At 41.7% G+C, this 27,027-nt stretch overlaps 1 protein-coding gene across 6 annotated transcripts in view; it reads right to left on the reverse strand.

Annotated features, from left to right (window-relative positions):
• Window positions 1-203: 203 nt before the first annotated feature.
• The window catches only part of prx (periaxin), a 46,091-nt gene continuing 19,267 nt past the window's right edge, over window positions 204-27,027 (reverse strand). For 2 of the 6 annotated variants that reach the window (XM_061719842.1, XM_061719846.1), the window contains exons 2-9: window positions 23,352-23,407; window positions 20,753-20,860; window positions 18,488-18,643; window positions 18,250-18,409; window positions 17,837-18,030; window positions 15,959-16,185; window positions 2,846-15,204; window positions 204-2,638 (exon numbers count right to left, since the gene is read on the reverse strand). In XM_061719842.1, coding sequence (XP_061575826.1) covers window positions 2,343-2,638; window positions 2,846-15,204; window positions 15,959-16,185; window positions 17,837-18,030; window positions 18,250-18,409; window positions 18,488-18,643; window positions 20,753-20,860; window positions 23,352-23,407 — 13,556 coding nt within the window. In that variant the 3' untranslated portion in view covers window positions 204-2,342. Of the gene's footprint in view, window positions 2,737-2,845; window positions 15,205-15,958; window positions 16,186-17,836; window positions 18,031-18,249; window positions 18,410-18,487; window positions 18,644-20,752; window positions 20,861-23,351; window positions 23,408-24,911; window positions 25,062-27,027 lie in introns of those variants that run through there. The other 4 variants (XM_061719844.1, XM_061719841.1, XM_061719845.1 and 1 more) reach the window with 4 other exon arrangements.

Genomic DNA, 27,027 nt, shown 5'->3' on the forward strand with positions numbered 1-27,027 from the left:
TGTCAGAGGTTTCTTTCTAAAGAATCTGAAATTTTCTCTGCTTGGTTATTTATTGCATCTCAACCAGCCTGACATGATCTTGTCTTTATTCGTTCTCTGACTGAGATGGATGAGTCAGAATAAAGAGATTTTTTAAAATTCACCTGCATCAGCATTCAGTTTTCATGACTTGGGTCCGAACAACATGAAACAGACTTCATGTGTGAATATAATTTTTTTTATTGCTGCAGCATTTTAAAACAACATTCTTTCCAGCTTTGACAAAACACTTGGCACTGAAACCCTTAAAATGAAAAAGAAACTCAAAGACTTTAAACCAGAAAGGTAAAAATATCTATACACTTACAGTAGATACCACTCAGTGTGTGTTATTTTGACAAGTCACTATTCTTGCCACAGCTTTTTAAAGACCTACTTCTCACCTGCAAAACAGGTACAGTATATGGTGTTAAACTTAGTTAATGAAGCAAACCTGATAGTGGTTTTTTTTCTGGACTTTTTCATGCATATCACACAAATTCATTCCATACACCAAACCTAGTAAAATAAATAAAATAAAATAAAAATGAAATTTGGTGCAAGGCTTTTGTCCCTCAAATCCAGAGCAATTTATACCTTCAATAGAGGTCACAGCTTTTGAAAAATAAAATAAAAGAGTGAAAGGCACTAAAATATTAAAGAGAACAAATTCAGACTACTAAAGGCATTTTAATTAAAGGAAAAATTGTGAATTGTTTTCCCCTCTTATGTCAAGAGAGGACATATTTCGTAACACAATGGCTTTTGAACAAGCTCAAGGCTCGCCACTCCTTCTCTAGTCTCATTGCAGCAGCCTTATAATGGCATAATTTAGGACGAAAGTGTAAGATTTACAGTTATACCTTTAAATGTCCTCAGAATTTCGTATTTAGAGCCCTCAAATTCCTGCCAACTCACTCTCTATGTGTTTAAACGTCAATAAAGTTCACAGTCAGGATTCAAAAAATCAGCAGTCAGGTGAATCTTGAGGCCGAAGCATCATTCACAAAATATACAGTGGGTGTACTTTTCAGGCAGTGTACAGTAAAAATGTAAATATAAAATGTATTAGCAGCAGGTTGGCCAACATGTCTGAGAGAAACCTGCAACCAGAAGGTCGCAGGTTTGATCCCCACAGCAGAAAAAGAGTCCAGAGTGTCGGCTCACTCAGTGTGACTTAAGTGTGATTTATGCTTCTGCAAAGCGACTACGCAACGGCACCTGCGTCGTGGTTGGCCATCGTTGGTTGCGTTGCGCTGTAATTCCACCACCAAACACTAGTGCAGTGCAGGTTCTTTTCTCAACGCTGAGCCTGAGGTTCCATTTATTTACCTCCTTCGTGTAGTTTATACATGGCAGCGGTGCAAGTAAAGCACATCTTATGTAAGTTGAAGCTGATAAATGTTGAACAACAGTCATTTTCACTCACAATTCAGCAATCTATCTTCCTATCCAGCTCGAAGAAGTAATAGCGGGAAATGCGTAGGAGGAAATACAATGCTGCCAAGAGGACCAATCACAACCTCCGCCGTTGGTTCGGCGTAGAAGCATAAATCACCTTTTATTCTGGAAACAGCACCAACTAAATGTCTACAATAAAATCTGTGGCAGAAAATGAACATAACCTATAATCTCTTAAAATTCACACTTTTTACTTCTACACAAGAAAAACAAGTCATCAGATGATAAATATTATTTCAACTCCAGACTATAGTGAATATGAAAATAATTACATTTGGACTGAAGGGAAGCTGCTTAAAAAAAAAGAAGGTATGATATACTGTCTATATATTTACATAAATATTACTCTGGCTTGTACTATAGTGGCACAAAATTAATTATTTAGAAGTACTCATAAAACAAAGGGTTTAATCCATTATGGTGATGTGAATAACTGGCTAATTATGGCCCATTCTGAATCCACAAACAACAATAAATAACCGAATAACCTGACATGTTCACATCCAGAGTAAAACTCTTAAAGCAAACGAAACTGGATAAATAATAAAGATTAAACCAAAAAAAAAAACACAACTAAAAAAACAGTAACAAAACAGTAACAGCTAAAATGAAAATAGGGAAATATATATTACTCTTTTGCTGCAATAACAATCATGCTGGCTGACAAAAATCAAACTATATTTGATTACATTCAAACATGACCTATTAAAATAAGTAAAAAACTTTTACTTAACAGAGGTTAACACATTGCAGGCTGTGCTTAAATAAACACTGCAACCTCACCAGAATTTAAAGATAAGAAAAAAACAACAACAACAACAATAAAGACATTAACAGACTTTTAAGATATCAGTACAGCATTCTCAGTGGTTGAAGTCTGACACCTGGTGGGTTGTGGTTGTGGTTGTTGAGGATTCTCCTGCTCGCATTTCACTTGTAACCAGTTGCCGGGTGATTCTGGTGGTTTTGGTCACCATGGTAACAGTTCCCTCCTCCGTGGAAGAGACTTGGTGCTCTTCAGATGTTTGTTGGGTGGCGAAGTTGTGCTCTGAGGTGTGGAGGCAGAAAGACCCCGAGACATCAACCTCACCTCCTATCTCGCCCCGCCGCTGGGCCTGAGGCGAAGCCTCTGGGGTTATCTGAAGGAAACCTGTCCTGGCTGAATTAAAGGCAGGCGGGGGGGAAACAAAGAGAGGAAACGTAAAAGAAAACATTGAGAGGAGAACAGTAGGAATATAGAAGGAAAAGAATCTTAGGCTAACGTAGCAGAGACAAACAGGAGATAGTGTGTTAGAAACACATAAAAGGTACTCAAAAGAAAATGTATAACCTTCTTGTGTTGTCTTAAGAACTGCTTCATCCTTACCTGAGGAGTGTGGCTTCAGAGTGATCTTTGGGACCTTGAACCATTTGGACGATTCTTTTCCCTCATCGTCCCTTTTGCTCTCCATTTCACTCCACATCTGAACCCTTGTCGAGCTGTACTCGGTGCTGAATCCACTGGGAGATTCAGAGCTGTCCCTGTCCAACATTTCTGTTCTGGCTTGAGATGACACCACCTCTTTTGACGACTGTGATGTAACTTCCATTTTAAACCCTTTGGCATCCCCCCTTATTTCTCTTGGAGATGAATCCTTTCCTGTTTTCACACTTCTTTCTGTGCCCTCCTGCCCTGCAACCATTTTGCCATATGGACTTGTGAACTCCACCTTTGGAAGTTTGATTTTACCACCAAATGTCCCTTTATCATCCTTGGAGCCCTTGTGAAGACTTGCCTCTTTTTCTCCATTGACACTTGAACTGTCTCCCTTAAGAGCAACATCCAATGACCCTGATTTACTGGAGGAAAATGAAACGTCTGGCATTTTTATCTTTCCTCCCTGTGACCTCTCTTCTTCTCCTCTTTCTGGACTTGCTGTGGCTGATTTACCTTTGGACTTACCAAAACTTGGCTTCATTTTGATTTTGGGCATCTTCACTTTGATTTCTTCTTTCTCTGCCTCACCTATTGCATCCTCTTTCTGGAGGCTGGTGCTTCCAGTGGGCTCATTTGCTTCAGGAGGATTCGCCAAGACAAATACAGCTTTCTTTACTTTGGGCATTTTAGGGCCTTGATATTGGACTTCTTGCCCGTAGATATCCATCCTTCTCTCAGGAGAAGCGATGGAGGGTAATGGTACACCAAATTTAGGGATTTTTACTTTGTTTCCCTTTTCTGTGCCATCATCTTGCAATGAACCAATGTCAAACTCTATGTCTGGTATCCTAGGGACTTTGATTTCTGCACTGGAATTAGAGTGATCTCCCCTCCCCCCTGTTTCTGGTTTCACACTAACACTTGGCACTGACACTTCTACTGTTGGGACGTTAATGTGATCTTTGCCTTCTGTATGTCCATTTTGCTTGACTTGGATGCTTAATTCCTCATCGACAGATGGCTTTTCTTCTCCTGATACATCTCCACCAGACTTCTTTTTTTGCTTTCCAACCTTAAATTTTGTTCCTTTGACTTTGGGTCCCTTTACATTGCCACTAGTTCCTGCTGTGCTTAGGTCCAAGTCGGGTAGTTCAACTCTTTTCTTGTCCTTCTTGCCCTCTTCTCTGTGAAGTCCTATGTCAAGCTCTAGATCTCCTTTTGGGCCTTTGATATCTATTGTTGGCATTTTGAGTTTATGAGGTTTGTGATCTCCCTCAACATGCAAGCCGACTTCTTTCTTTGGTAAGTTAAAATCTGCATTTGGCACCACTATTTCTCCCTTGGGAAGATTATCATTTGGACCTGAGACTTCCACCTTTGGAGCAGGTAGTCCAGTATCTTTGGTATTACCTTTAGGGAGGGAAATATTAACTTTTGGTATTTTGATATGTGGAGGTTTGATGTTTCCTCCTTGTACCTCTATTTCCCCTGCTGGTGTTTCAATATGTGCATTTCCTTTAGGAATAGTTATATCTACATTTGGCATCTTGATTTGTCCTACATCTCTGTTTAAATCCACCTCCGTACCTTCAACTGAAGCTTTTCCTTTAGGTAAAGATATGCCAACTTTTGGCATCTTAAACCTTCCTTCCTCACCCTTAAAATCAAGATTAGGACCTTCTGCCCGAACCTTTGGTAGTGAAACATCTATTGAAGGCAATGTCATATGTGGCATTCTCAGTTTTCCAGTTTTGTCTTGTCCTTCAATCTCCACCTCTGCTCCTTCAATTTTGTAAGATTTTCCTTTGGGTAGAGAGAGATCAACATTTGGCATTTTAATATTAGGCATTTTGAGTTTCCCTTCTGCACCTGTTTCTGTCTCTAAGTCTGGACCTTCAAGTTTTGCTTTAGGTAATGAAATATCAACTGAAGGCAGAGTTACGTGTGGCATCTTAAATTTCCCACCTTCCCCTTTAGTCTCCAACTCTGGGCCATCTTTTCTTGTAGGCAATGTAAAGTCAACATTTGGCAATTTCACATGGGGCATTTTGAATCTTCCTCCCATATTTTCTTTCATCTCAACATCTGGACCTTCAATCTTTCCTTTGGGCAGTGAAATGTCAGCTGAAGGCATTTTCTTGTATGGTGTTTTGAATTTCCCTCCTACATCTCCTTCTGTTGCAACATCTGGACCTTCAAACCTTCCTTTGGGCAGTGAAATGCTGATGTTTGGCATTTTAAATGTACCTTTTTCTCCTTTGATCTCCGCCTCTGGACCTTTAAGATGTCCTTTGGGCAGAGATACATCAAAATCTGGCATTTTCCAATGAGGCAGTTTGAATTTCCCCCCAGAACTTCCTTCTATTTCAACATCTGGACTATCAACAGTTCCTTCGGGAAGTGAAATATCAACAGTGGGTATGCTGGCATGGGGCAGCTTGAATTTTCCCCCTTTGCCTTTGGTCTCCAGCACTGGACCTTCAATCTTTCCCTTCGGTAGAGAGATATCAACATCTGGTATTCTCATGTGTGGCATCTTGAGTTTTCCTTCTCCTTTTCCAGCCATTTCTAATTCAGGTGCCTCAGGGCCTTTGAATTTTCCTGTAGGAAGAGACACGTCAATAGTGGGCTTTTTTATCTTTCCCTCTGCAATCCCCTCCACTTCAACTTCTGGGGCTTCGGTCTTTACTTTTGGCAGTGAAATATCAAATGAAGGCATAGTGAGATGGGGCATTGTGAATTTTGCTCCTTTGTCCCCTGAGTGTATTTCCACATCTGGGATATTACCCTCTTTGGTTTTCATTCTTGGAAGGCTGATGTCAACATTGGGCATTTTGATGTGCGGCATCTTTAACTTTCCTGCACCTTCAATTTCCACATCTGGCCCTTCTAATTTCTTTTCTTTAGAAATGCCAATATTTGGCATTTTGATGCTGGGCATTGTGAATTTTCCCCCCTCTACTTTTACACCAACATCTGGAGGATCAGTTTGTCCAGTTTTTGTTTTTGGTAAAGTTATATCAACTGAAGGCATCTTGACATAAGGCATTTTAAATTGGCCTCCTTCTACTTCTACATCTGGGGCATGAAGATCCTTAGATTTTCCTTTAGGAAGGGTCACATCTATTGATGGCATTGTTATTTGAGGCATTTTGAATTTTCCTTCTCCTCCTTTTAGCTCCACATCTGGTACCTCCATCTTTTGGGACTTTCCTTTTGGCAAGGATACATCCAAGTCTATTTTGGGGATGGAAACATCGATTGTTGGCACCTTGGGGATTTTAAGGTTTCCTTCATAACCTTTAATATCAGCCTCTGAAACATCAACTTCTGCTTTTGGAATAAGAACCTCCGTCTCTGGTGTTTTAGCTGCTGGTAGTGATAGTTCAATAGAAGGCATCTTGACTTTGGCCTTAGCTTCGAGTTCACCACTTGGCTTACCTAAATCTTTTTCTTTAAAGCCAAATCCTGGCATGGAGAACTTTGGAAGTTTGACATCAGGTGCATGAAATCCACCTTTACCGTGTACATCTGCCTTAGCACCAACCTCTCCCTCAGGGAGTTGAACTTTCGGTGAGGACATTTTAAACTTGGGGAATTTGATTTTGTATTTTGTCTTGTTGTCGGGAGTCTCAGCTTTGAAATCTGATGCTCCAGTTTTCCCCTTTTTCCCTTTTACATCAACATCGGGGCAAGACAGCGATACATCTGCATCCTTTTTGGACATTCCAAACGAAGGGAATTTGAGTTTTGGTTTCTTTACCTTGACTTTCCCATCTCCATCAAACTCCACTGATGGTGCCCTGATTTCTCCTTCTACATGTGGTGGATTAAGGGAAGTGTCTGGCTTGTTTCCTGATATTGCCAAATCACCACTCTTTGACTTTCCACCAAACCTTGGAAGAGTGAAACTAGGGACTTTGAGAGAAATGTCAGGGAGATCAAAGCTTCCCCCCGAAGAAGGCCTACCTCCTTCTGCTTTCAGAAGCTCCATTTCCACATCGTCACCTTTAGGTTTGGTAAGGCCAAAGTCGAGATCAACCTTTGGAGCTGAGATGTCAACCGTCGGTAGTTTGAGTGTGGGAAGTTTGAGGGATGCACCTGGATCTTCTATATCACCTGTTTCAATGTTTGCACCCTCAATACTCAGCTTAGGGGCTGTGATATGTCCTTTGGGACCTGACATCTCCAAATCACTTGATACATCAGGGCCACTTATGTCCACCTTAAGGCCTTTGTCTTTCCGTGCAGAGGGAAGGCCAAGGTTTAGATCAAATTTGGGAAGATTTATGTCAAGATTTGGCATATGGAGCCCCCCACCTTGTTTTTCAACTTGAACATTAGGCGTTTTGAATTTTCCCTTTCCAGATGGGCCTTCAATATTGATATCTCCCTCAACCTTTCCCTCTGGTAGTGAAATGTCAACAGCTGGTCCTGTGATCTTTCCTTTCCTCATCTCTGGTCCTTCCAGAGTGACATCACCTTCTGGCAGATTCATCTTTGGAATTGAAATACCGACTTTAGGCATTTTGAATTTACCTCCTTTCATATCTGGACCCTCGATATCGAGGTCAGCTTGGGCTTTTCCACCAGGCAGTGACAAGTCTGTAGTTGGGATGCTGATTTTTCCACCTTTAAGTTCAGGACCTTCTATGCTCACATCTGGTCCTTTTGCCTTCATATGAGGAAGAGAGATGGATGGCATATGAAACTTGCCTCCTTTTCCAGCATGCCCTTCAAAGTCTATGTCTCCTTGGGTTTTTCCTTTGGGGAGAGATATATCAATGTCTGGCATCTCAATCTTGCCTCCTTTGAAGTCTGGACTTTTAATTTTGATGTCACCTTCTGGAAGACTCATCTTTGGTAAGGAAATATCAAATTTTGGCATTTTAAATTTATCACCCTTCATCTCAGGGCCTTCCACTTCAATGTCGGCTTTTCCTTTGGGGAGTGAAATATCCATATCTGGCATCTCAATATTTCCTGTCTTGATTCCAGGGCCTTTAAATTTGACACCACCTTCAGGGAGATTCATCTTTGGTAAAGACACATCAAATCTGGGCATTTTAAATTTGCCACCCTTAATCTCAGGGCCCTCCACTTCAAAATCGCCCGCAACATTCCCTTTGGGGAGTGTAACAGCAGCGGTTGGTAAGTCAACATTTCCACTCACACCCTCAGGGGCCTTGAAGTTGATGTCTACTTCTGGAGACTTCATTTTAGGGAGTGACACATCACCCTTGACTTCAGGTCCTTGAATGTCAACATCAACTCCCTTTGCTTTGATTTTAGGTAGTGAGAAGTCAACTGAAGGCATGTGAAACCTGCTTCCTTTACCTGACCCCACATTAATATCCACATCTGTCTTTGCTTTTGGGAGTGAAACATCAGCTTTGGGCATTTCAGTTTTTCCTTTCATATCAGGTCCTTCCAGATTCACATCGAACTTTGGGAGACTAACCTTTGGTAAGGACATATCAAATTTTGGCATTTTAAACTTTCCACTCTTCATCTCAGGACATTCCAAATTAAGGTCACCCTCAATATTTCCTTTAGGAATTGAAACATCAGCAGTCGGCACTTTGATCTTCCCTCCCTCCATGTCAGGACCCTTGAGACTGACGTCTATGTCAGGAGATTTGATTTTGGGCCCAGAAACATCAAGAGATGGCATATCCATTTTTCCTCCATTGAATTCAGGAGCCTTGACATTTATCTCTGGTCCTTTAGTCTTCATTTTTGGAAGAGTAATGTCAAAGGTTGGCATATGGAACTTGCCTCCTTTACTAGAATGTCCTTCAATTTCAAAGTCTCCTTGTACTTTTCCTTTGGGTAGTGTTATATCAATATCTGGCATCTCAATCTTACCTACCTTAAAGTCTGGTCCTTTCATTTTGATGTCACCTTCTGGGAGGCTCATCTTTGGTAAGGACATGTCAAATTTTGGCAACTTATATTTAGCACTCTTTCCCTCAGGGCCCTCCACATCAATGTCCCCCTCAACTTTTCCTTTGGGGAGAGATATCTCAACCGTTGGCAAGTCAACATTTCCACTCTTCATCTCAGGACTTTTTAAACTAATGTCTACTTCTGGTGACTTTGTTTTAGGCAGTGACAGGTCACCCTTGACTTCAGGTCCCTGAATGTTAACATCGACTCCTTTTGTCTTGATTTTAGGAAGCGTGATATCAACTGAGGGCATGTGAAACCTGCTTCCTTTACCAGTGCCCACATCAATATCCACACCTGTCTTTGGGAGTGAAACATCAGCTTTGGGCATTTCCATTTTTCCTTTCAAATCAGGTCCTTCGAGATTCACATCGAACTTTGGGAGACTAACCTTTGGTAAAGACATATCAAATTTTGGCATTTTAAACTTTCCGCTCTTCATTTCAGGACCTTCCAAATCAAGGTCACCCTCAATATTTCCTTTAGGAATTGAGACATCAACGGTGGGTATTTTGATCTTCCCCTTTTCCACATCAGGACCACTGAGACTGACATTTATGTCAGGGGTTTCAACTTTGGGCCCAGAAACATCAAGAGATGGCACCACCTTTCCACCTTTTATTTCAGGACTCTTTACATTTATCTCTGTTCCTTTAGTCTTAAGTTTTGGAAGATTAATATCAAAGGAGGGCATATGGAACTTGCCTCCTTTGCCTTGATGTCCTCCAGCTTCAATGTCTCCCTGTGTCTTTCCTTTGGGGAGTGATATATCGATGTCTGGCATCTTGATGTCTGGGGCTTTCAGTTTGACGTCACCCTCTGGGAGATTCATTTTGGGAAATGACACATTAAATGTAGGCAACTTAACTTTACTCCCTTTTATCTCAGGTCCCTCAACATTAAGGTCACCTTCAAATTTCCCTTCTGGAAGTGTAATGTCTCCTTTAAATTCAGGCCCTTCAATGTCAACATTAGTTTCCTTTCTTTTCATTTTTGGAAGAGAAATATTAATTGAGGGCATGTGAAACTTGCCAGTCTTACCACTGTGGCCCTCAATATCTATATTTGCCTTTGGTTTTCCTTCAGGGAGTGAGATATCAATGGTTGGCATATCAACTTTTCCTTTAATGCCAGGTCCCTCAACTTTGCCTCCACCGTCTAGACCCAATGTTGGAAGTGAAACATCCACTTTGGGACTTTTTAATTTGCCTCCTTTTACCTCTGGACTTTCAATGCTATGGTCAGTATCAACCTTTCCTTTGGGGAGTGCAAGATCAATGTCAGGCATGTTAATTTTGCCACCCTTAAGCGCAGGACCTTTAATGTTTATCTCTGGTCCCTTTGCTTTCATTTTAGGGAGATTAAAGTCAATATTTGGCATGTGGAACTTGCTTCCTCTTCCAGCAGGTCCTTCAATTTCAATATCACCCTCCACTTTTCCTTTAGGGAGTGAAATATCCATATCTGGCATCTCAATATTTCCTGTCTTGATTCCAGGGCCTTTAAATTTAACACCACCTTCAGGGAGATTCATCTTTGGTAAAGACACATCAAATCTGGGCATTTTAAATTTGCCACCCTTAATCTCAGGGCCCTCCACTTCAAAATCGCCTGCAACGTTCCCTTTGGGGAGTGTAACAGCAGCGGTTGGTAAGTCAACATTTCCACTCACACCCTCAGGGCCCTTGAGGTTGAGATCTACTTCTGGAGACTTTATTTTAGGGAGTGATACATCACCCTTGAATTCAGGTCCATGAATGTCAATGTCACCTCCCTTTGCTTTGATTTTAGGAAGAGAGATATCAAATGAGGGCATGTGAAATTTGCTTCCTTTACTAGTGTCCACATCAATATCCATATCTGTCTTTGCTTTTGGGAGTTTTATATCAACAGTTGGTCCTTCAATTTTTCCTTTCATATCTGGTCCTTCCACATTGGCATCAATCTTTGGAAAGCTAGGCTTTGGAAAAGAAAGATCAAATTTTGGCATCTTGAATTTTCCGCCTTTCACTTCAGGGCCTTCGACATTTATGTCACCCTCAGCTGTTCCTTTGGGAATTGAAACATCAACAGTAGGCATTTTGATCTTCCCTCCTTCCACATCAGGACCCTCAAGACTGACATCTATGTCAGGAGATTTTACTTTGGGCAGAGATACATCAAGGGATGGCATGTTTATTGTTCCACCTTTAACTTCAGGACACTCAACATTAATGTCTGTTCCTTTGGATTTCATTTTTGGAAGATTAATGTTAATAGATGGTATATGGAACTTGCTTCCTTTGCTAGGATGTCCTCCAATATCTCCTTTAGGGAGGGATATGTCAATGTCTGGCATTTCAATCTTTCCTCCCTTAATATCTGGGCTTTTTACTTTGACATCACTCTGTGGAAGACTCACTTTAGGCAATGAGACATCAAATGTTGGCATCTTAAACTTGCCGCCTTTTACTCCGTGGCCCTCAACATCAAAGTCACCTTCAACATTTCCTTTGGGGAGTGAAACGTCGGCAGATGGTAAGTTACACTTTCCTGCTTTCATATCAGGTCCCATGAGACTTAGATCACCCTCTGCTTTTATTTCTGGTAATGTAATGTCACCTTTAATTTCTGGCCCCTCAATATTAATATCAGCTCCCTTTGATTTTATCTTAGGGAGAGAGATATCAAATGAGGGCAAATGAAACTTGCCTCCTTTATCCATATTCCCATCAACATCAACACCTTCCTTTACTTTTCCTAGTGAAATATCAACCGCTGGTTTTTCGAAATTGCCTTGTGGCAGGTTTGTCTTTGGAAGAGAGATGTCAAATTTGGGCATTTTTAATTTTCCTCCTTTTATCTCAGGGCCTTCAACATTGAGGTCTGCATCAACCTTTCCTTTGGGAAGTGAAATGTCAACATCTGGCACGTTGATTTTTCCTTCTTTAAGTTCAGGACCTTCTATGTTGACTTCTGGTCCCTTAACTTTCATTTTAGGTAGAGAAAAGTCAACAGAAGGCATGTGGAACCTTCGTCCTTTACTGCCATGCCCCTCGACTTCAATTTCACCCTCAGCCTTTCCTTTTGTGGCTGAAATATCAATGTCTGGCATCTCAATTTTCCTGCCTTTCATCTCAGGTCCCTTTAATTTGACATCAGCATCAGGAAAGTTCACCCGTGGCAATGAAATGTCAAATTTTGGCATTTTCATTTTCCCACTTTTCCCTTCAGGACCTTCAAGAGAGATGCCAACATCACCTTTTGCTTTTGGAAGTGAAATGTCAACACCTGGCATATTTATTTGTTGTCCTTTCACATCTGGACCCTGGAAGCTGATATTTCCCTCAGGAGATTTTATCTGAGGTGCTGAAACATCCAATGACGGCACGTCAAATTTCACCCCTTGGCCTTCAGGTTTTTTAATGTCAACAGTCATGTCCTTAGATTTCATCTTAGGGAGATTTAAGTCAATTGAAGGCATGTTAAATTTTGCTCCTTTCATTTGGTGACTTCCAATGTCAACATCTCCATCAATTTTTCCTTTAGGAAGTGAAATATCAGCAGTTGGCATTTCCACTTTCCCTTTAATTTCACGTCCTTCAACACTGATGTCACCCTCTGGCAGGTTCAATTTTGGAAGTGAGATATCCATTTTGGGTGTTTTGAATTTTCCCATTTTTCCTTCAGGACCTTCAACATTGAGGCCAGCTTTGACTTGGCCTTTAGGAAGTCCGATATCATAGGACGGTATTTCAATATTCCCATCTTTTCTAGGGTGGATGTCAATATCAATGTCTCCCTTTGTGTTTCCTTTAGCAAATGAGAGGTCAATTTTCGGCATTTCAAACTTCCCACCTTTGACTTTTGGACCTTGAAAATTCACATCTCCTTCTGGGAATTTGACCCCAGGTGGACTGATGTCTACAGACGGCAGACTGAATTCACCTCCTTTTCGTACACCTCCCAGATTGATATCTCTTTCAAATGTCCCTTGAGGGGGTGAGATTTCAACAGTTGGCGCTTTTATTCCCCCACCTTTAATTTCTGGCCCTTTGATATTGACGTTACCTCGCTTTGATTTTACTTTAGAAAAATCAAATGAAGGTAGATGAAAATGCCCTTTTTTACTTTTAGTCTCTACGTCCACCTCTGCTTTTCCTTTTGGAAGTGAGACATCAACTGAGGTTCCCTCGATATTTCCCTCAAGCGCCATCTTTGGAAGGGATACATCACATGAAGGCATCTTGAACTTGCTTCCTTTGCCTGAGGGTCCTTCAATATCTTTCTTTCCCTCTGCTTTACCTTTGGGAAGTGAGAAGTCAATTGTAGGCACGTTAATTCTCCCTCCTTTAATCTCAGCTCCTTTTAAATCTATGTTTGCCTCTGGTGATTTAACCTTAATATCAGGACCTTCAAAGTTCAAATCACCTTCCTGTTGACCTTCAATTGTAACTTCCCCATCAGGGGATTTCATAGCAGGAAGAGAAATGTCTAATGATGGCATCTTAAATTTCCCATCGCCACTTCCTTTAAGCTTCATGTTGCCCTCGTTGTTTGAACTTGGAAGTGAGAAGTCAACATTTGGCAGTTCAGGGCCCTCAAGCGTTATGTCTCCTTCAGGGAGCTTCATTTTTGGTGGGGAAATGTCTACAGAGGGAAGGGTGAATTTGCTTCCTTTTACTTTCCCGTCAAGCTCAATCTCACCCTTGGGTTTCGTTAAAGAAATGTCTGCTGATGGCACATCAATTTTCCCTCCTTTAATCTCAGGTTTTTCTAAGTCAGCTCCGGATGAGCCCATTTTGGGCAATCTGATATTGAGCGAAGGCATTTTGAACTTCCCTCCCTTCACAGTTGGACCATCTATTTCGATGTCACCTTCTGTCTTTCCTCCGGGCAGAGATATAGGTCGGAGGTCAGCTCCACCCTCAAGCTCGGGGCCCTCTATATGACCCTCTGGTTGTTTCAACTTAGGCAGAGACACATCAAAAGAAGGCATTTTGAATTTACCACCCTTCCCAGTGTCGACTTTTACTTCTCCCTCCATTTTACCTTTGGGTAGAGAAATGTCAACTTCAGGCGTTTTAATTTGATCACCTTTCACTTCAGGACCTTCGGTGATGACCTCCAATTCGCCAGTCTTCATTTTAGGGAGTGAGATGCCAAATGATGGTAACCGAACTGCTCCTCCTGTCGCATCATCACCTGGTCCCGCTTTGCCTTTGGGGAGGATCAGGTCTACTTTGGGTAACTTGAAACCTCCTTCCAGTTCCTGTTCTGATGGCTTAATTTTTGGCATAGTTATATCAAAATCTGGCATTTTGAACATGCCATCCCCTCCAACGTAATAGTCCATGTCCACATCTCCGCTCTCTGACTTCACCTTTGGGAGAGAAATGTCAACAGTAGGTGGACTGAATGTTGCTCCACCCTTTGGACATTCAATATCCACACCAGGAGAGCCCATCTTTGGTAAAGAGATGTCAACCTTTGGCATCGAAACTTTGGGCCCTTTAAAAGTGCCTTCCACTTCGTCTGGTATTCTCTTTCCTGCATTGAACTCCAAATCAATATCAGGCGCAGAGACGTCAATGGTCGGCATTTTGACTCCTGTCTTCACTCCTCCCTTGCATTCAGGGAGTGAGACGTCAGACTTTCCCTTCAAATTTGGTAAAGATATATCAGCAGAGGGAATTTGAATGGACCCCCCTTTTCCTGAGAGGTTGCCTTGAATTTTTGGGTTACTGATATGGGCTTCGGGAAGACTAATCTTCTCATCTACTCCTATTTCTATGTTCGGAGAGTTTATATCAACGTCAGGCAGTTTCATCCCCTCAGCTTTTACCTTGATGTCACCATCAATCTCATCCGAGTGGCGTGAGAGTCTAACTTTGGGTAGTTTCAGCTTTGGCATCCTGAGCTTGGCATCCCCTTTGCCCACGTCTACATTAACTTTCCCCTCGGCTTCATCGGCTCCTCCTTTTATGTTCACATTAGGAGCTTTGATTTCTGCCTTCACAGAGGGAGAGGATGCATCACCTTTTCCTAAAGGGAGTGCAAACTCTACATCAGGTGTTTTGAACTTGGCCTTCTCCACATCCACATCTTTATCACCAGACAAACTGAACTCCGCCGATGGTGCCTGGATGCCGACTCTTGGAGGCTTCGGCTCCACAGATCCAGTATGAGAGGCGGGACCTGACTTTGTGTATTTAGCCTTAGGAAACGCGATCCCAAACTTGTGTCCTTTCCCTTTGGCTTTCAATTTATCCCCCGGTACTTCAGGTGAAGAGATATCCACGTGTCCCTCGAGTTGTCCTGTTTCCACTTTTCCCCCAGTCTCTGCTCCAGTGTAGGTTTTTGTTTTCATGTGAGGGAATCTGGGTGGAAAATGTGTGGAGAAGGAAATACATTACAAAATAAAAGTCATGTTTTGTTAAATATAAAGAAAACACAAATATCTGAATATAAGACAAGTTTGTTTCTTTTCCTTTTGAGTACATCTGGAAAATATTCACCATTTAAGGGTCTTTTCGCGAGGATTTTTAGTAAATATGTTTTTATGAAGAAAGGACAAGATTTGGTGCTCTTCAATACAGCATTTAACAGATAATCATTCAATGACTTTAAAGGAAAGCTGGGACTATAATAAGTTTAACTTTTGCAATTTTAGCCTTTTCAAAAATAAACAAAGGACTCTTTAACACTAAACCAGTGTCAAGGAGGCAAAGTGCCGATACCAATCACACTTACTGTACACTCCAACGTTAAACTGTGACATGTGGTCTACGCCGGCAGTAGCCTTTAAATTATTTAGTAAGATTAAAAAAAAATTCAGTTTTTAGTTTCCAAAATAACTGTAGGTTAGTTAGATATGTTTTAATCTCATAAACCTGCATTTCAGCTTAAAATCACACACTATATGGGTTGCTTTTTACATTGATTCTAATTTAATTTATTTAGTTTTTACAACAAAAAGCGCTCATTTATTACATAGAGCAGCCAATCGGAGCCTCTGCTGCATTACCCCCCCGCCTGATGTTCACAGATGCGTCCAGCGTTCCCAACAGCTGATTATTGGTTTAGCGTATAAGCACCTAACAAGATGACAACGAGGCCACAAACAGGACCAACCTGATCCTCCCCTTCGCCTTCCCAGTGGCTGCTGTCCCTCCTTCCTTCGCACCCTTCTTCTGTTTGAACTTCGGGAGTGAAAACTCCACGTCCACGTCCCCCGTCTCCAGCCGGGGGGGTGTTCCCTCGATCACCATCTCCTCTCTGTGCTTCTCTTTCAGCCTCTTCAGGCCGAAACGACCTCCTCTCCTCTTCTGGGCCTTGAACGCCTTGCTGCCTTTCACGCTCTGGAACACACAGATATTGAAGCTAGAAGATCTGTTGGGTGGAACCATGAGTCAATGTTGAATTTTAAACCATTTATTTCAAAAGTTATTATGCAATCTTAATTAATATTGATTTATTATCAAATAAAAGAATTAATGGAGTAACTGAACCATGATTTTAAATAGCCTGGCTTTGTGCTAAAGCGCTATAATGTACTATTTGAGTTTTTTTTTGCGAGGATTTAAAAAAAAAGTTTTTATATTCATATTTACTCTGCAGTTGTTGTAGTTTTAATTTACAGACTTGAAAACTCTGATTTTTAGACTTTAGTTACTTTAACACATGGACATTGCATTGATTTTACTATTTAAACAGGAACTGTGATGTATTTTTAAGGAACATATCGATGCAAGGTCACCGTTTAATTATATTACTGGTGTATATTGAGGGCTTTGTACCTGTAAATACTGTGATTCCAGCCTCTGGTGACTGAACCATGTCATTATGTGCATTTACCTTCTCCAGCAGTTAAAGATTCATTAAAAGCTGCTAATTCCTCCCCAGAGACAAGCGACTTTTGGAGAGTTTTTTGTCTCTGACCTTGTAAATGCAGCGGATAACGAACAAAAGGAAGCCCTGATGAGACATCAAAGCACTTCTGAGAGCACCCTTAACTACCAGGGAAGACAGTTGTGAACATTTTATCTTTTACTTGAGTACATAGGAACCCCCCCCCCCCTGCTGTTTTTTGTGTCTGAGTGTTTGTGGCTGCCGTCGTAGCACCTCAGGACTTGTTGTTACTCTTTATAAGCACAATAATCAAACATAGCCATTAGTGTGCGGTTGGGAGAAAAAACCCACTCACGACCAGCGGAGGGTTTATGTAAACAAAAACAGGAAATCAGGGAAGATAAACCTTCATTTCTCATAACTGAAGGAATAAAAAAAGTCAACCAAAGCGCATTCCTTCAGTTACGATACTGAAACCCCGGTCCGTCCGTCCGTCCGTCCGTCCGTCCGTCCATCATCTATACCCACTTCCATCTTATTCAGGGTCAAACAGGTTCTGGTTCCTCTGTAACTGTAACTGGGTTGTTTTGTAATAATTCTTCTATTGTTTAGAGGTTATATTTAGCATTTTCTGGATTCTCTTGTGTGTGTCATGGACTTTTCCTGTGAAGCTTCTGCTCTGTGTTTAGTTTAATCGTCAGCTCAATTCCCTTTTTACTGTGAAAGTGTTGCCCCTTGAGTGTGGTTTCCTCCCGGCTTCCTGCTGTTCCTGTTCTGGTCGGCTTTAAATCATCCCGACTGTCTCCTGCAGAACCGCCTGCGTGTGTGTGTGTGTGTGTGTGTGTGTGTGTGTGTGTGTGTGTGTGTGTGTGTGTGAGTGTGAGAACTGTATTGTCCCCTGTATTGTCCACCAGTCTGTTGCATTCATCCTTTTTTGCATTTCTGTGTGTCTTCAACCCTTTGTTGGTCCTCGAGTCGCCTTTAAATTTATGTCTTTATAATTTCGGATCTTTGGTTCTCCTGGATTTCCTGCTTCAGCAGCACCTCTAGTTGTTAATAAAATACTTTTTGTTTTGTTACTCCCAGTAAAAAGTTTCAGGAACTGAATTTTTTATAGTTACTTCTGCTAATGTCATGCAAATGCAGGAAACCGCCGGTTACCATTTTGGAGACCTTGGCTCTGGGACCTTTGGCCTCCAGGCTGGGGATCCTGGGCCGCACGCTGACCTCGGCTCCCTGGACGGTCCGCTTGAGCTGGAAGCTGATCCTGTACGGCTCCGCACACTGAAGGATCTTCAGAGCATCTTCGTACTTCACGTTGTCAAAGTAAACCTTTGCACTCAGCAGCTGATCACCTTCAGAAGACATGGAGTAAGACGAGCATCAATCAATGCTGTAAAGATTTGTCTCACTTTTCAAAATAAAAGTACAATTCTCAGGTGGAACAGTAGTCAAACAACTGACGTTGTAAGGATTTATTTAGGTTTTCGGTGTTCATACGCAGCCAGAAACAAGCAGACTGCCTCCAGTTTGTCGTTACAGCCTCCTGAAGGAGTCAGAGATAGCGACGGTACCTTGCTGGAGACTGAGGTTTTTGGCAGCTGGAGAGTCTTTGAGGACATCTTTCACGAAGATCCCTCGCTCTCCTCCGCCTGTCACGCTGTAGCCGCTGGCTCCGACCCCTGCGTCCGTCTCCACCACTATCTCCACCGCCTCGGACCCCTCCATCTCACTCTGACACACAAACACATTTTCTTAGACTCAGACTCTCCAGCTGTCATCACGATTATTAAAAAAGTAAGGACTTCTCACGTCAACGGCGTCACTCAGGCCGCTGCTTACCGCCTGTTCTTCGGCGGCCTCGGAGTCCATCTCTGGTTGAGCCAGTTGGCTGGTTGAATCTCGTAGATGACTTCTCTTCTGACTCAATACCTGCTTCAGCTCTGCATGGAGCTTCTCCTTCTGCACCTGCAGACAACAAGCAGCAGACGCCGTGAGCTGATCTGCAGAAGAAGAATCCCCCTCCAGAGGGGATATCGTCATAAAGATAACCATTGCAAAAGTGGTGTCGGTTGCACTTCTTATTTGGTAAAATCTTGGCAGAGTAGAATAAAATGAAAGGTGGGCATGTTGCAAAAATGTTTGTCCTTCGGGGAGATTGTGCAGAAACTATCTCGTCAAATCAAACTCCATAGAAAGAAACAAATATTAAATTTAACAAAGGAGCTGGATTACTCTCTGTAGATTGGTGAGCTGGAGAATCGACTTTGTGACATATTATTTTAGTTCCTTAACTGAATAAGCAAAGTTAGTGAAGGTTATTCTACATGCAATTGAAATTAAGTTCATACAACATTTAGCCACAGTCAAGATTAACTAACTATCAATGCATTATGAAAAACACATTGTGGTATTCCTTTTCTTTTTTAGCTAGATTACTTGTTTTCATCTGCTTGGCCATAAAAATACGAACTATTTGAAACCACCATGTCCATCCATCCATTGGCCTTGAAATGGGTAAATATCAGTATTCTGGGGTCTCTGGGGGCCAAAAGGTCGAGGAAGTCGGGGAATTGTGTTGGTTCTATATAGTTCTGGTAACAAAGATCCCAACTGGAAGGTTAACTAGTCAAATCCCACCTAAAAACACCAGATGATACCTCTCAGAGTCCGTGTGGTCAAATACCGGTCAACAGGTGTCACTGCACTGCCGGAATCTGGAAATCCAACCCACAAGCCACAACCCCCTGTTTTATTCACAAAATCACCCAAACGGTCAAACAATCCACTCTTTAGGCCTCGACTGAGGTTAAAACTGTTTACATCGGTCCCCACGGCCGCAGCTGGTTTCAGTTCTGCCGCGTTCTGGTGTTTTGTTGTTGATTTAGCGTCGAGCAGCGGCCCACCACCTGCTGCTGCATGAAAAGGCGGCGTCTGCCATTTCTGCTGACCTGGGAGAGATAAGGTTTGTTTATGGGGTGGACGATGACCTAAGCAGACTAGACAAGGGGGATTGTGATGTCTGCTGGATCAGGCGGTAAACAGATCAAACCCTGGCTTCAGTGCTGCATCTGGATAAAAACATTCGCTTGTGGATTCTGAACCTTTTTCTAAATGTGACAAAGTATTGGGGATACTATTTCAGATACTATTCCTGGTTCAAATAGAGTGTTGTATATAAACCTGGAAGGGTTATAAGGTTTCTTAACGAGGAGGAGTCCACTAGTGTTCAGTGAGAAAGATTATTACCAAGAGGAAAATGCTGAAGAATTTTCTCAGGAGAGGCAAATTGTGTTGAGAGAAACTGTAAAAAACACAAGAGCTACATATTATCTCTACATGCATCAGTAATTGTGTTAAATGTCCAAATTCATGACAGCAGAATTTGAAAAAGATTATGACTTCTTTGAAGAGGTGTCAAGGTCAAAACCTTGTCTGACTGAAAGGTGCATATGAGCACAGCTCAGCGTTGCAAAGCTGCATTTAAACAAACCACAAGACCTCTGAAACAGCGTCCTCTGGACCGATGAGACCAAACTGGAGACTTTTAGACTTTTAGTTTGGAGAAAAACGCAGAAACAATTGTCAACCACGGTGGTGGAGGGACGATGATTTGTGAAGCCTCACGACCTGAACTCAGGTCTGAACCAGAAACTCTGTGTCCCCGGGACAAACATGACGTCACATGACTAACAACTAAATTGTGTGATGATGATGATGATGATGATGATGATAAAACAAAAATGAATGAAAGACCTCAATGGACTGAAGCAACGCCAGAGCAACGAGTGAACTACATTCTTCACACAATAATCTGACTAATGTAAATATATTGTGTGTAATATTGCAGAAGCATCTTCATTTATTTATCCTTTTGTATTTCAAGTTACATTTGCCGCTGATGAGAGTAAAAATCAGTGCAGTGTTACTCCTTTTCCCTCCAGATACATCTTTCACTTTATTTCAACACTCGTGCATGTTTTTTTTCTAACATCTTCCTGCAGACGTTCAACTTTTGTGACGATTCCTGTAAGAGCAGATCCCCCCAGCGGGGTGCTTCTCATTTGTGCGTCTCACCACTCTCTCGGGGCTCTCCTGCTCGTCGGTGGAACCGCTGTGGTGAGGGTTGCGCTGCTGGCCAGAGGGGGATCTGGCCGAGGGGGGCGACCGCCTCTTGTCTTTCACCTGCCAGGGAGCAGAGCGTGAGAGGGTTCCTGTAAGAGCAGGACCGCTTCAACTCAATTATTGACAACATTCAAGCTGCTTCTGCAGAGGGAAAAGCCCAGGAACACCTGGACTGCAGGGTGAAAAACCTCAGGTTGTTTCAGTGGTTACAGTTATTGATATTGTTGTTTTTGTTTGTTTTTTGACAATGGAACATGTGCAGTTAAATTGTGCCAGTGATGCTTCCACTGACAAGATTTAATAAAAAATAAACCTGAAGAAAATCCAAAAACCATACTATACTTGCCATTGAACTGGATTTAGATCATTTTACTTTTTGCCGTCTCTGGAGGAATCACATGATGCTCCGACCTCTTATAAACCCTTACATACAGGACTGTCTCAGAAAATTAGAATATTGTGATAAAGTCCTTTATTTTCTGTAATGCAAAAATGTCATACAGTCTGGATTCATTACAAATCAACTGAAATATTGCAAGCCTTTTATTATTTCAATATTGCTGATCATGGCTTACAGCTTAAGAAAACTCAAATATCCTATCTCAAAAAATTTGAATATTCTGGGAATCTTAATCTTAAACTGTAAGCCATAATCAGCAATATTAAAATAATAAAATGCTTGCAATATTTCAGTTGATTTGTAATGAATCCAGAATGTATGACATTTTTGTTTTTTTAATTGCATTACAGAAAATAAAGAACTTTATCACAATATTCTAATTTTCTGAGACAGTCCTGTAGTTAATCTCGTCCAAAGCCTTGTCAAAATTACCTCTGACTGTGATGTTTGTCATATGCACATATTCTTCATGTTTTGGTTGTGTTTGAGCCCTTGTTTTGTCTCATGAACGCTCCGGTCTGGTTTTACTTGTCAGCAGTAAAGAAACCAGGCAGCATTGATCACATCACAACGAGAGCAGATGAATATATGAATGTGAATTTATAAACTGCTTTAACAAGTGCTTAAACACTTAAAGCACTTTGCAAAACTATAGGAGGACCGGTGCCTTTGTCCTTCCTGAAACATATGCAGATTTTTTTATTTCAATATGTAGCTTAGATGTAACGAAATCACAGGGTCAAGATCTCCTTCTGTACTCAGCGTCCAGGTTGTGAGGACGTGCGACCTGACAAGGTACATTTATTTAATTATTAATCTCCAACAGTGACTGGAGGAATCAGAGCCAAAGATCCTGTTTAAGCGGCTTTGTATTCTTTCTTTAAGGGCCAAACATCAGGCTAATTATGCAAATGGAGCGGGTGATGAAACCTGCTGTCTCACAACAGAACACCAAACTGTCCAAAGGTGACTTTTGTGCAAAAGCAGATGAACTATGATTTATTAGACACTCAGATTTACACATTAATGTTATTTAGCTTTCTTTGTGTGCCAGGGAGGCAGAATTATCAGTAAAAACAGAATCTCAAATGAACAACAAATATGTTTACTGCATAGCTTTAATTTTCACACAGAAATTGCCATGATATAGAAACCTTTTTTTTTTTTTTTTTTTTTAAATCAAAGCCATTATTTCTTCCTATCCATCTAGTTTTTAAAACCTAAACTGAAAAAAAGACAGTTACAGGATTGATGAAGTTTAAAACTCAATTTAAGAAAAAGGATTTGGCCAGACTAGAGATGAAGTTGGTAGTCCTGGTGGATAGTTTCACTCAAAGTATTTTCATCAGTTATTTAAAAAACCCCAGAGAAACACATGTCCCAGTGCAACCTGTCTCACGTGCAGATATATATATATACGAGACCTACGTTGGTCCATGATGCAAAGCGCTGGAATCTTGATATCAAGCCTCAGAAATCGCACTGTGACTAAATCTTCTTAGCGTTCCTTTAGCAAAGACAGATATCCACCTCCCACATCACCACGCATACGCCTTCAGTGTCTTCAGCTGCTGTCATTTTCTCCATTTTCCCACAAAACCATTGTAAGGATTTAGAGCTTCACTGTAAATGATTCCTACAGCGTAACTGCTGCATCAGCTGATTTATTTATGGATTTGTCCTAGAAGTAAAACACCACCTTCCTATGACCCAAGCTCTTCTTTGGCTTGAATTTTTTCTTCATCATTGCCATTTGGGCTTATGAAGACCTTTTACCTATATAATATAAAGATGGGCATGTCATCCCCTCGCTCTTACATGTTTGCTGTCCAACTACTTTCAATAAAGCCCACTTTCTTTTAAAAAGAAGCATCATTTGTTGACATATTGTGGTTGTCCACATATGTGGATGTCGGGCCACTTGGAAGCCTGACCCTGGATGTAGAAAAACAATAAACAGAAAAGTATAAACTACAAAACTTGGTAGTTTTGTCATCTGCTTTGCAAGTGGAATAAATCTCAAACGGGTTGTTGGTGACTGGTTCTTCTGACAGAACAAAGTCGCTCAGAAACCCAACTGTGAAGCCAGAAAGAGTACGATTAACACGGACATTCATCCACTCGAGCACCATGAAGAGTGTGTTTACTTACGGCTGGATCTCTGGTCTGGCTGAAAACATGGCTGTCCTCTTGGTCTCTGTCAGAGTCTGAAATAGACAAAAATTTGGTTGTAAGCTTGTTTATGTCATCCGTCTATAACTGGACTGTACAACGCAGATTCTTTCCAAAGAAAGAAATGATCTTAACTGGCTTGGATCAGACATCATCAGCTCATGTTAGACGTCTACACACATACATTAAAAAAATCAATGTAAAGAAATGTCTGTAAAGGACACCAACCGACATGGACGTGCCTTCAAAACATAACGGTGTCATATCCCGGCAATTACCTCCAGCAGCACTCTGGACAAAATGTGACGCGAGGTATTCCTGTCAGGCTGAAGCATGTGGAGTTACAGAACCCAATATAGTGACTGTCATTAGTGAAGTTCCTGTCATTCTTTCCACGGTCATTTCTCTGCACCGAGGCTGAACCGGCTGCATAACTGGTGCATTCACACGTCCAACCAGCTTCCCAACCAGCTAAGACGCTTCACACTGAAACAGGCATGTCTACTCTGCGTACTCAAACTTTATTTACCTCCCCAGAAATCTTGGAGATGCCAACATGGATGATAAAAATAATTCCCTCTCCATCTGACACTTTTTTATATCCCGTGCTCATTCGATCAGTTTTACATTCATATATTCAGCAGCTGCAAGTCGCCTAGAGTCACAAAAAAGCCTGTAACAGATCTCCACCAACTAAAACAGTTTCTTTCACACAACTCGACTTCAGATGAGGTGGAATAAGTGGAAATGAGGGAGATGAATTCTTAAAGCAAAATGGTTAGACTCTCTTTTTCACCCTCCATAAAAAAGCTCTCACTGCCCAACACGTGTGCAGATGTTAAGATAACTGACGGAAACAGCTTTGCGTGAAACTGTCGAGCACAAGTCAGGAGTTTCATTCATGTTTCATGTAAGTGACAAGGCATCGTGCAACAACCATACATTAAAAAAGTCAAAAGGAAAATGACCCCATTCCAACAGAAATAGTCACAATGGCATCACTTTTTAGTTCCTTCTGTTCCCTTAATCGTTGCTGTTAAGAACATGATTAACTCTCATTTTACTTTTTACAGGATTCAGTCTTTTATTTCCTGGCTGTTGCGGTCTCCAGACTTTCTTTTTTGAGCAGTTTTGAGCCATTGAGCTCATTTTCTCTACCATTGATGAGTGGTTGAGACTGGCAGCTAATGGCAGCTCCATCTTCATCTGCATGCATCACTGATGTGGACCCAGAGGTAAACAAGTGGCTGTAACTACTACAAAAGACGCAGAGAGGGGAGAGAATCACTCTTTTGTGCCAGGTGCAATAATATGGCTTTTCCAGTAGGTTTTCCAGGATACATATTTAATTTTTGAGCAGCAAAACAAAAATACCACTGGAAATAATCACACACTCATCCTTTAACAAAGATATCAATCACACTCTTTCTTGGTGAAGCATTAGTGACATTATTGATTCAGCTGCATGCGCTGTAATAGACTTGAATGAGACTTCTTTGCGTAAATAGACAACTATCAATCTGAGATAACAAAAATAACCTGTGGAGTTCCTCAAGGCTCCATCTTGGGGCTTCTGCTGTTCAGAATCGCACAAATCCACCAACAATCTCTCCATCCCCGCAGAGAGGTGATGCAAGCTTCAAAATGTAAATGATTTAACTCTGAATGTCCACAAGCTCCTCTTCACTTTCCTATCAGTCAGTCAGCAGCACATCTCAACGATACCAGTTCAGGAGTCCTTCAGTCTTCTCCTTCCTGCCCCTCTTCATCCCACCATCCCTCACAGCCCTGCCTTCTTTACAGGATCACTTTCTTCGCTGCCTGAGCTCGGCTACAGTATGTGTGTGTGAAGGAGAAAGCTAATCTGTGTGCGTGTGAATCTGACTGTGTGCATGTCATGTCGGCGTGGACGCCATGCGTGTTTGGGTGTGCTGCTGGTGTTCGGTGTCCAGCAGGTCAGAAGGACGCATAGCCCGCATTCACTGCTGCTCACCCGTCGCTGCACACATGATCACAGTGGAGCAGTGACATTGATCGGTGCAGATTCTGTTGAATTATATAAAAAAAGAAAAGGTGAAAAAACTATCTACTCAAAGAAAATGAAAGGTTCTCTGAGTTTTATGCAAATTTGAACAGACTCGACTGTTATTCTGGAGCCGAGTGCCTGACATTTCATCAGGTACAACGAGGACAACAGGTGCAGCTCCGACACTGATGTCGAAGCAAGCAAGAGTCTGATCACCATTATGAAGCTGGAGCCTCTGCAGTCATTTTAGTTGAATTTTCAATATGAAAAAGATCATATTTCTTTAATCTGCATAAAAAGGCTCCGTTTTGAAAAAGTTGAGGTCTATAACAAACTGCTCCTGCTACGTTTGCACCTGGCTGTGGGTCTTAGCTGCTGTTCTGGGTGGCAGACGGACAGCAGCAGGTGGGGAAGGTGGTGCTCCCTGGGCGAAGCCGAGGAATGGAGGGATGGCAGAGGAGGAGGTGAAGATTTGAAATACTTCACAGCACAGTCTTATTATAGATCAGACTCACATCTGCAGGCCTCGACACGCCCGACGACTGCCCCGAAAAGTACGGACCTTCGCCCTGCTGCATACCGTCTGCAGGTGCAGGGTCGTGAACGACCAGGCATGCCTACGATAATCAATAACACCCAAGTCTAACCCCAAAAACTGGAACATTCACAGAAGATGACCTCGGTTGGGGTCAAAGTCAAAGAAACTTTCGCCACATTTTGTGAAATACTCAGGACTGGGTTTGGTTTGTGGTACTGGACACACGACGAACATGAGAATGGAGTCGCAGCCATGTCCAAACCACCGCTGTTTTAAAGTCATCAGACTACCACATGTCATTCTCGGATTTAGTCATTGCTGCTTAACGCAAAACAAACCAGATTAATTCAGAAATCTTTATTAAAACAAAGGCTTGATTAATGCATCACTTTAAAATGTCTTTTACCTGAATTGTGGACTGATAGGCTCCGTGTCGGACCCGGGAAGTGCCCATTCTGCCTCATATAACTGAAATATGTTACTAATTAGTTTGTAGTTCTAGTAGCTGTTGAAATGATCCAATATGGACTGAAAATACACAACTACTACACTGAGATGTGTAGTACTGTGTTCCAGACTGCGGTACAGAGTTTGAAGTATTCAAACAATCTGACAATCTAGTATGCAAAAAGTACTTGATGGTTTGCTACGGGTATAGAAAGTGGATGGATGGATGGAGGGTTTGCTACTTCTGGGAACATTTCTAACGTGCAACTGACTGGTGTACCTCCAACTGTCATGTGTTTGAGTGGAGGGGACCCATGTGCAGGAGATGAGGTGGCAGGAGTATCAAGGAAAAGTATTTTATTAAGAAAAAACGTGCTGCATAAGCGGGTATCCAAAAACAAAAAGGTCTCGCAAACAGTTGGGATGAAAACAAGAGGTTGAAACACAGATGGAGCAGCAGAGAGACACAGAAAGACCGGACAAGATATACCTGACGAGACATACTGGAGGTGCTAACCATCAGGGAGACCAGGCCACAGAAACAAACAAGACATAGGCAGACCTTCAAAGTAAAACAGATCCTAACAGAACCACACCAGAACTAAAGAACCATGTATAACAAAACTACAAACTCAACCAACCGC

The sequence above is a fragment of the Cololabis saira genome, chromosome 4 (genome assembly GCF_033807715.1).
Source record: "Cololabis saira isolate AMF1-May2022 chromosome 4, fColSai1.1, whole genome shotgun sequence".
Lineage (NCBI taxonomy): Eukaryota > Metazoa > Chordata > Actinopteri > Beloniformes > Belonidae > Cololabis > Cololabis saira.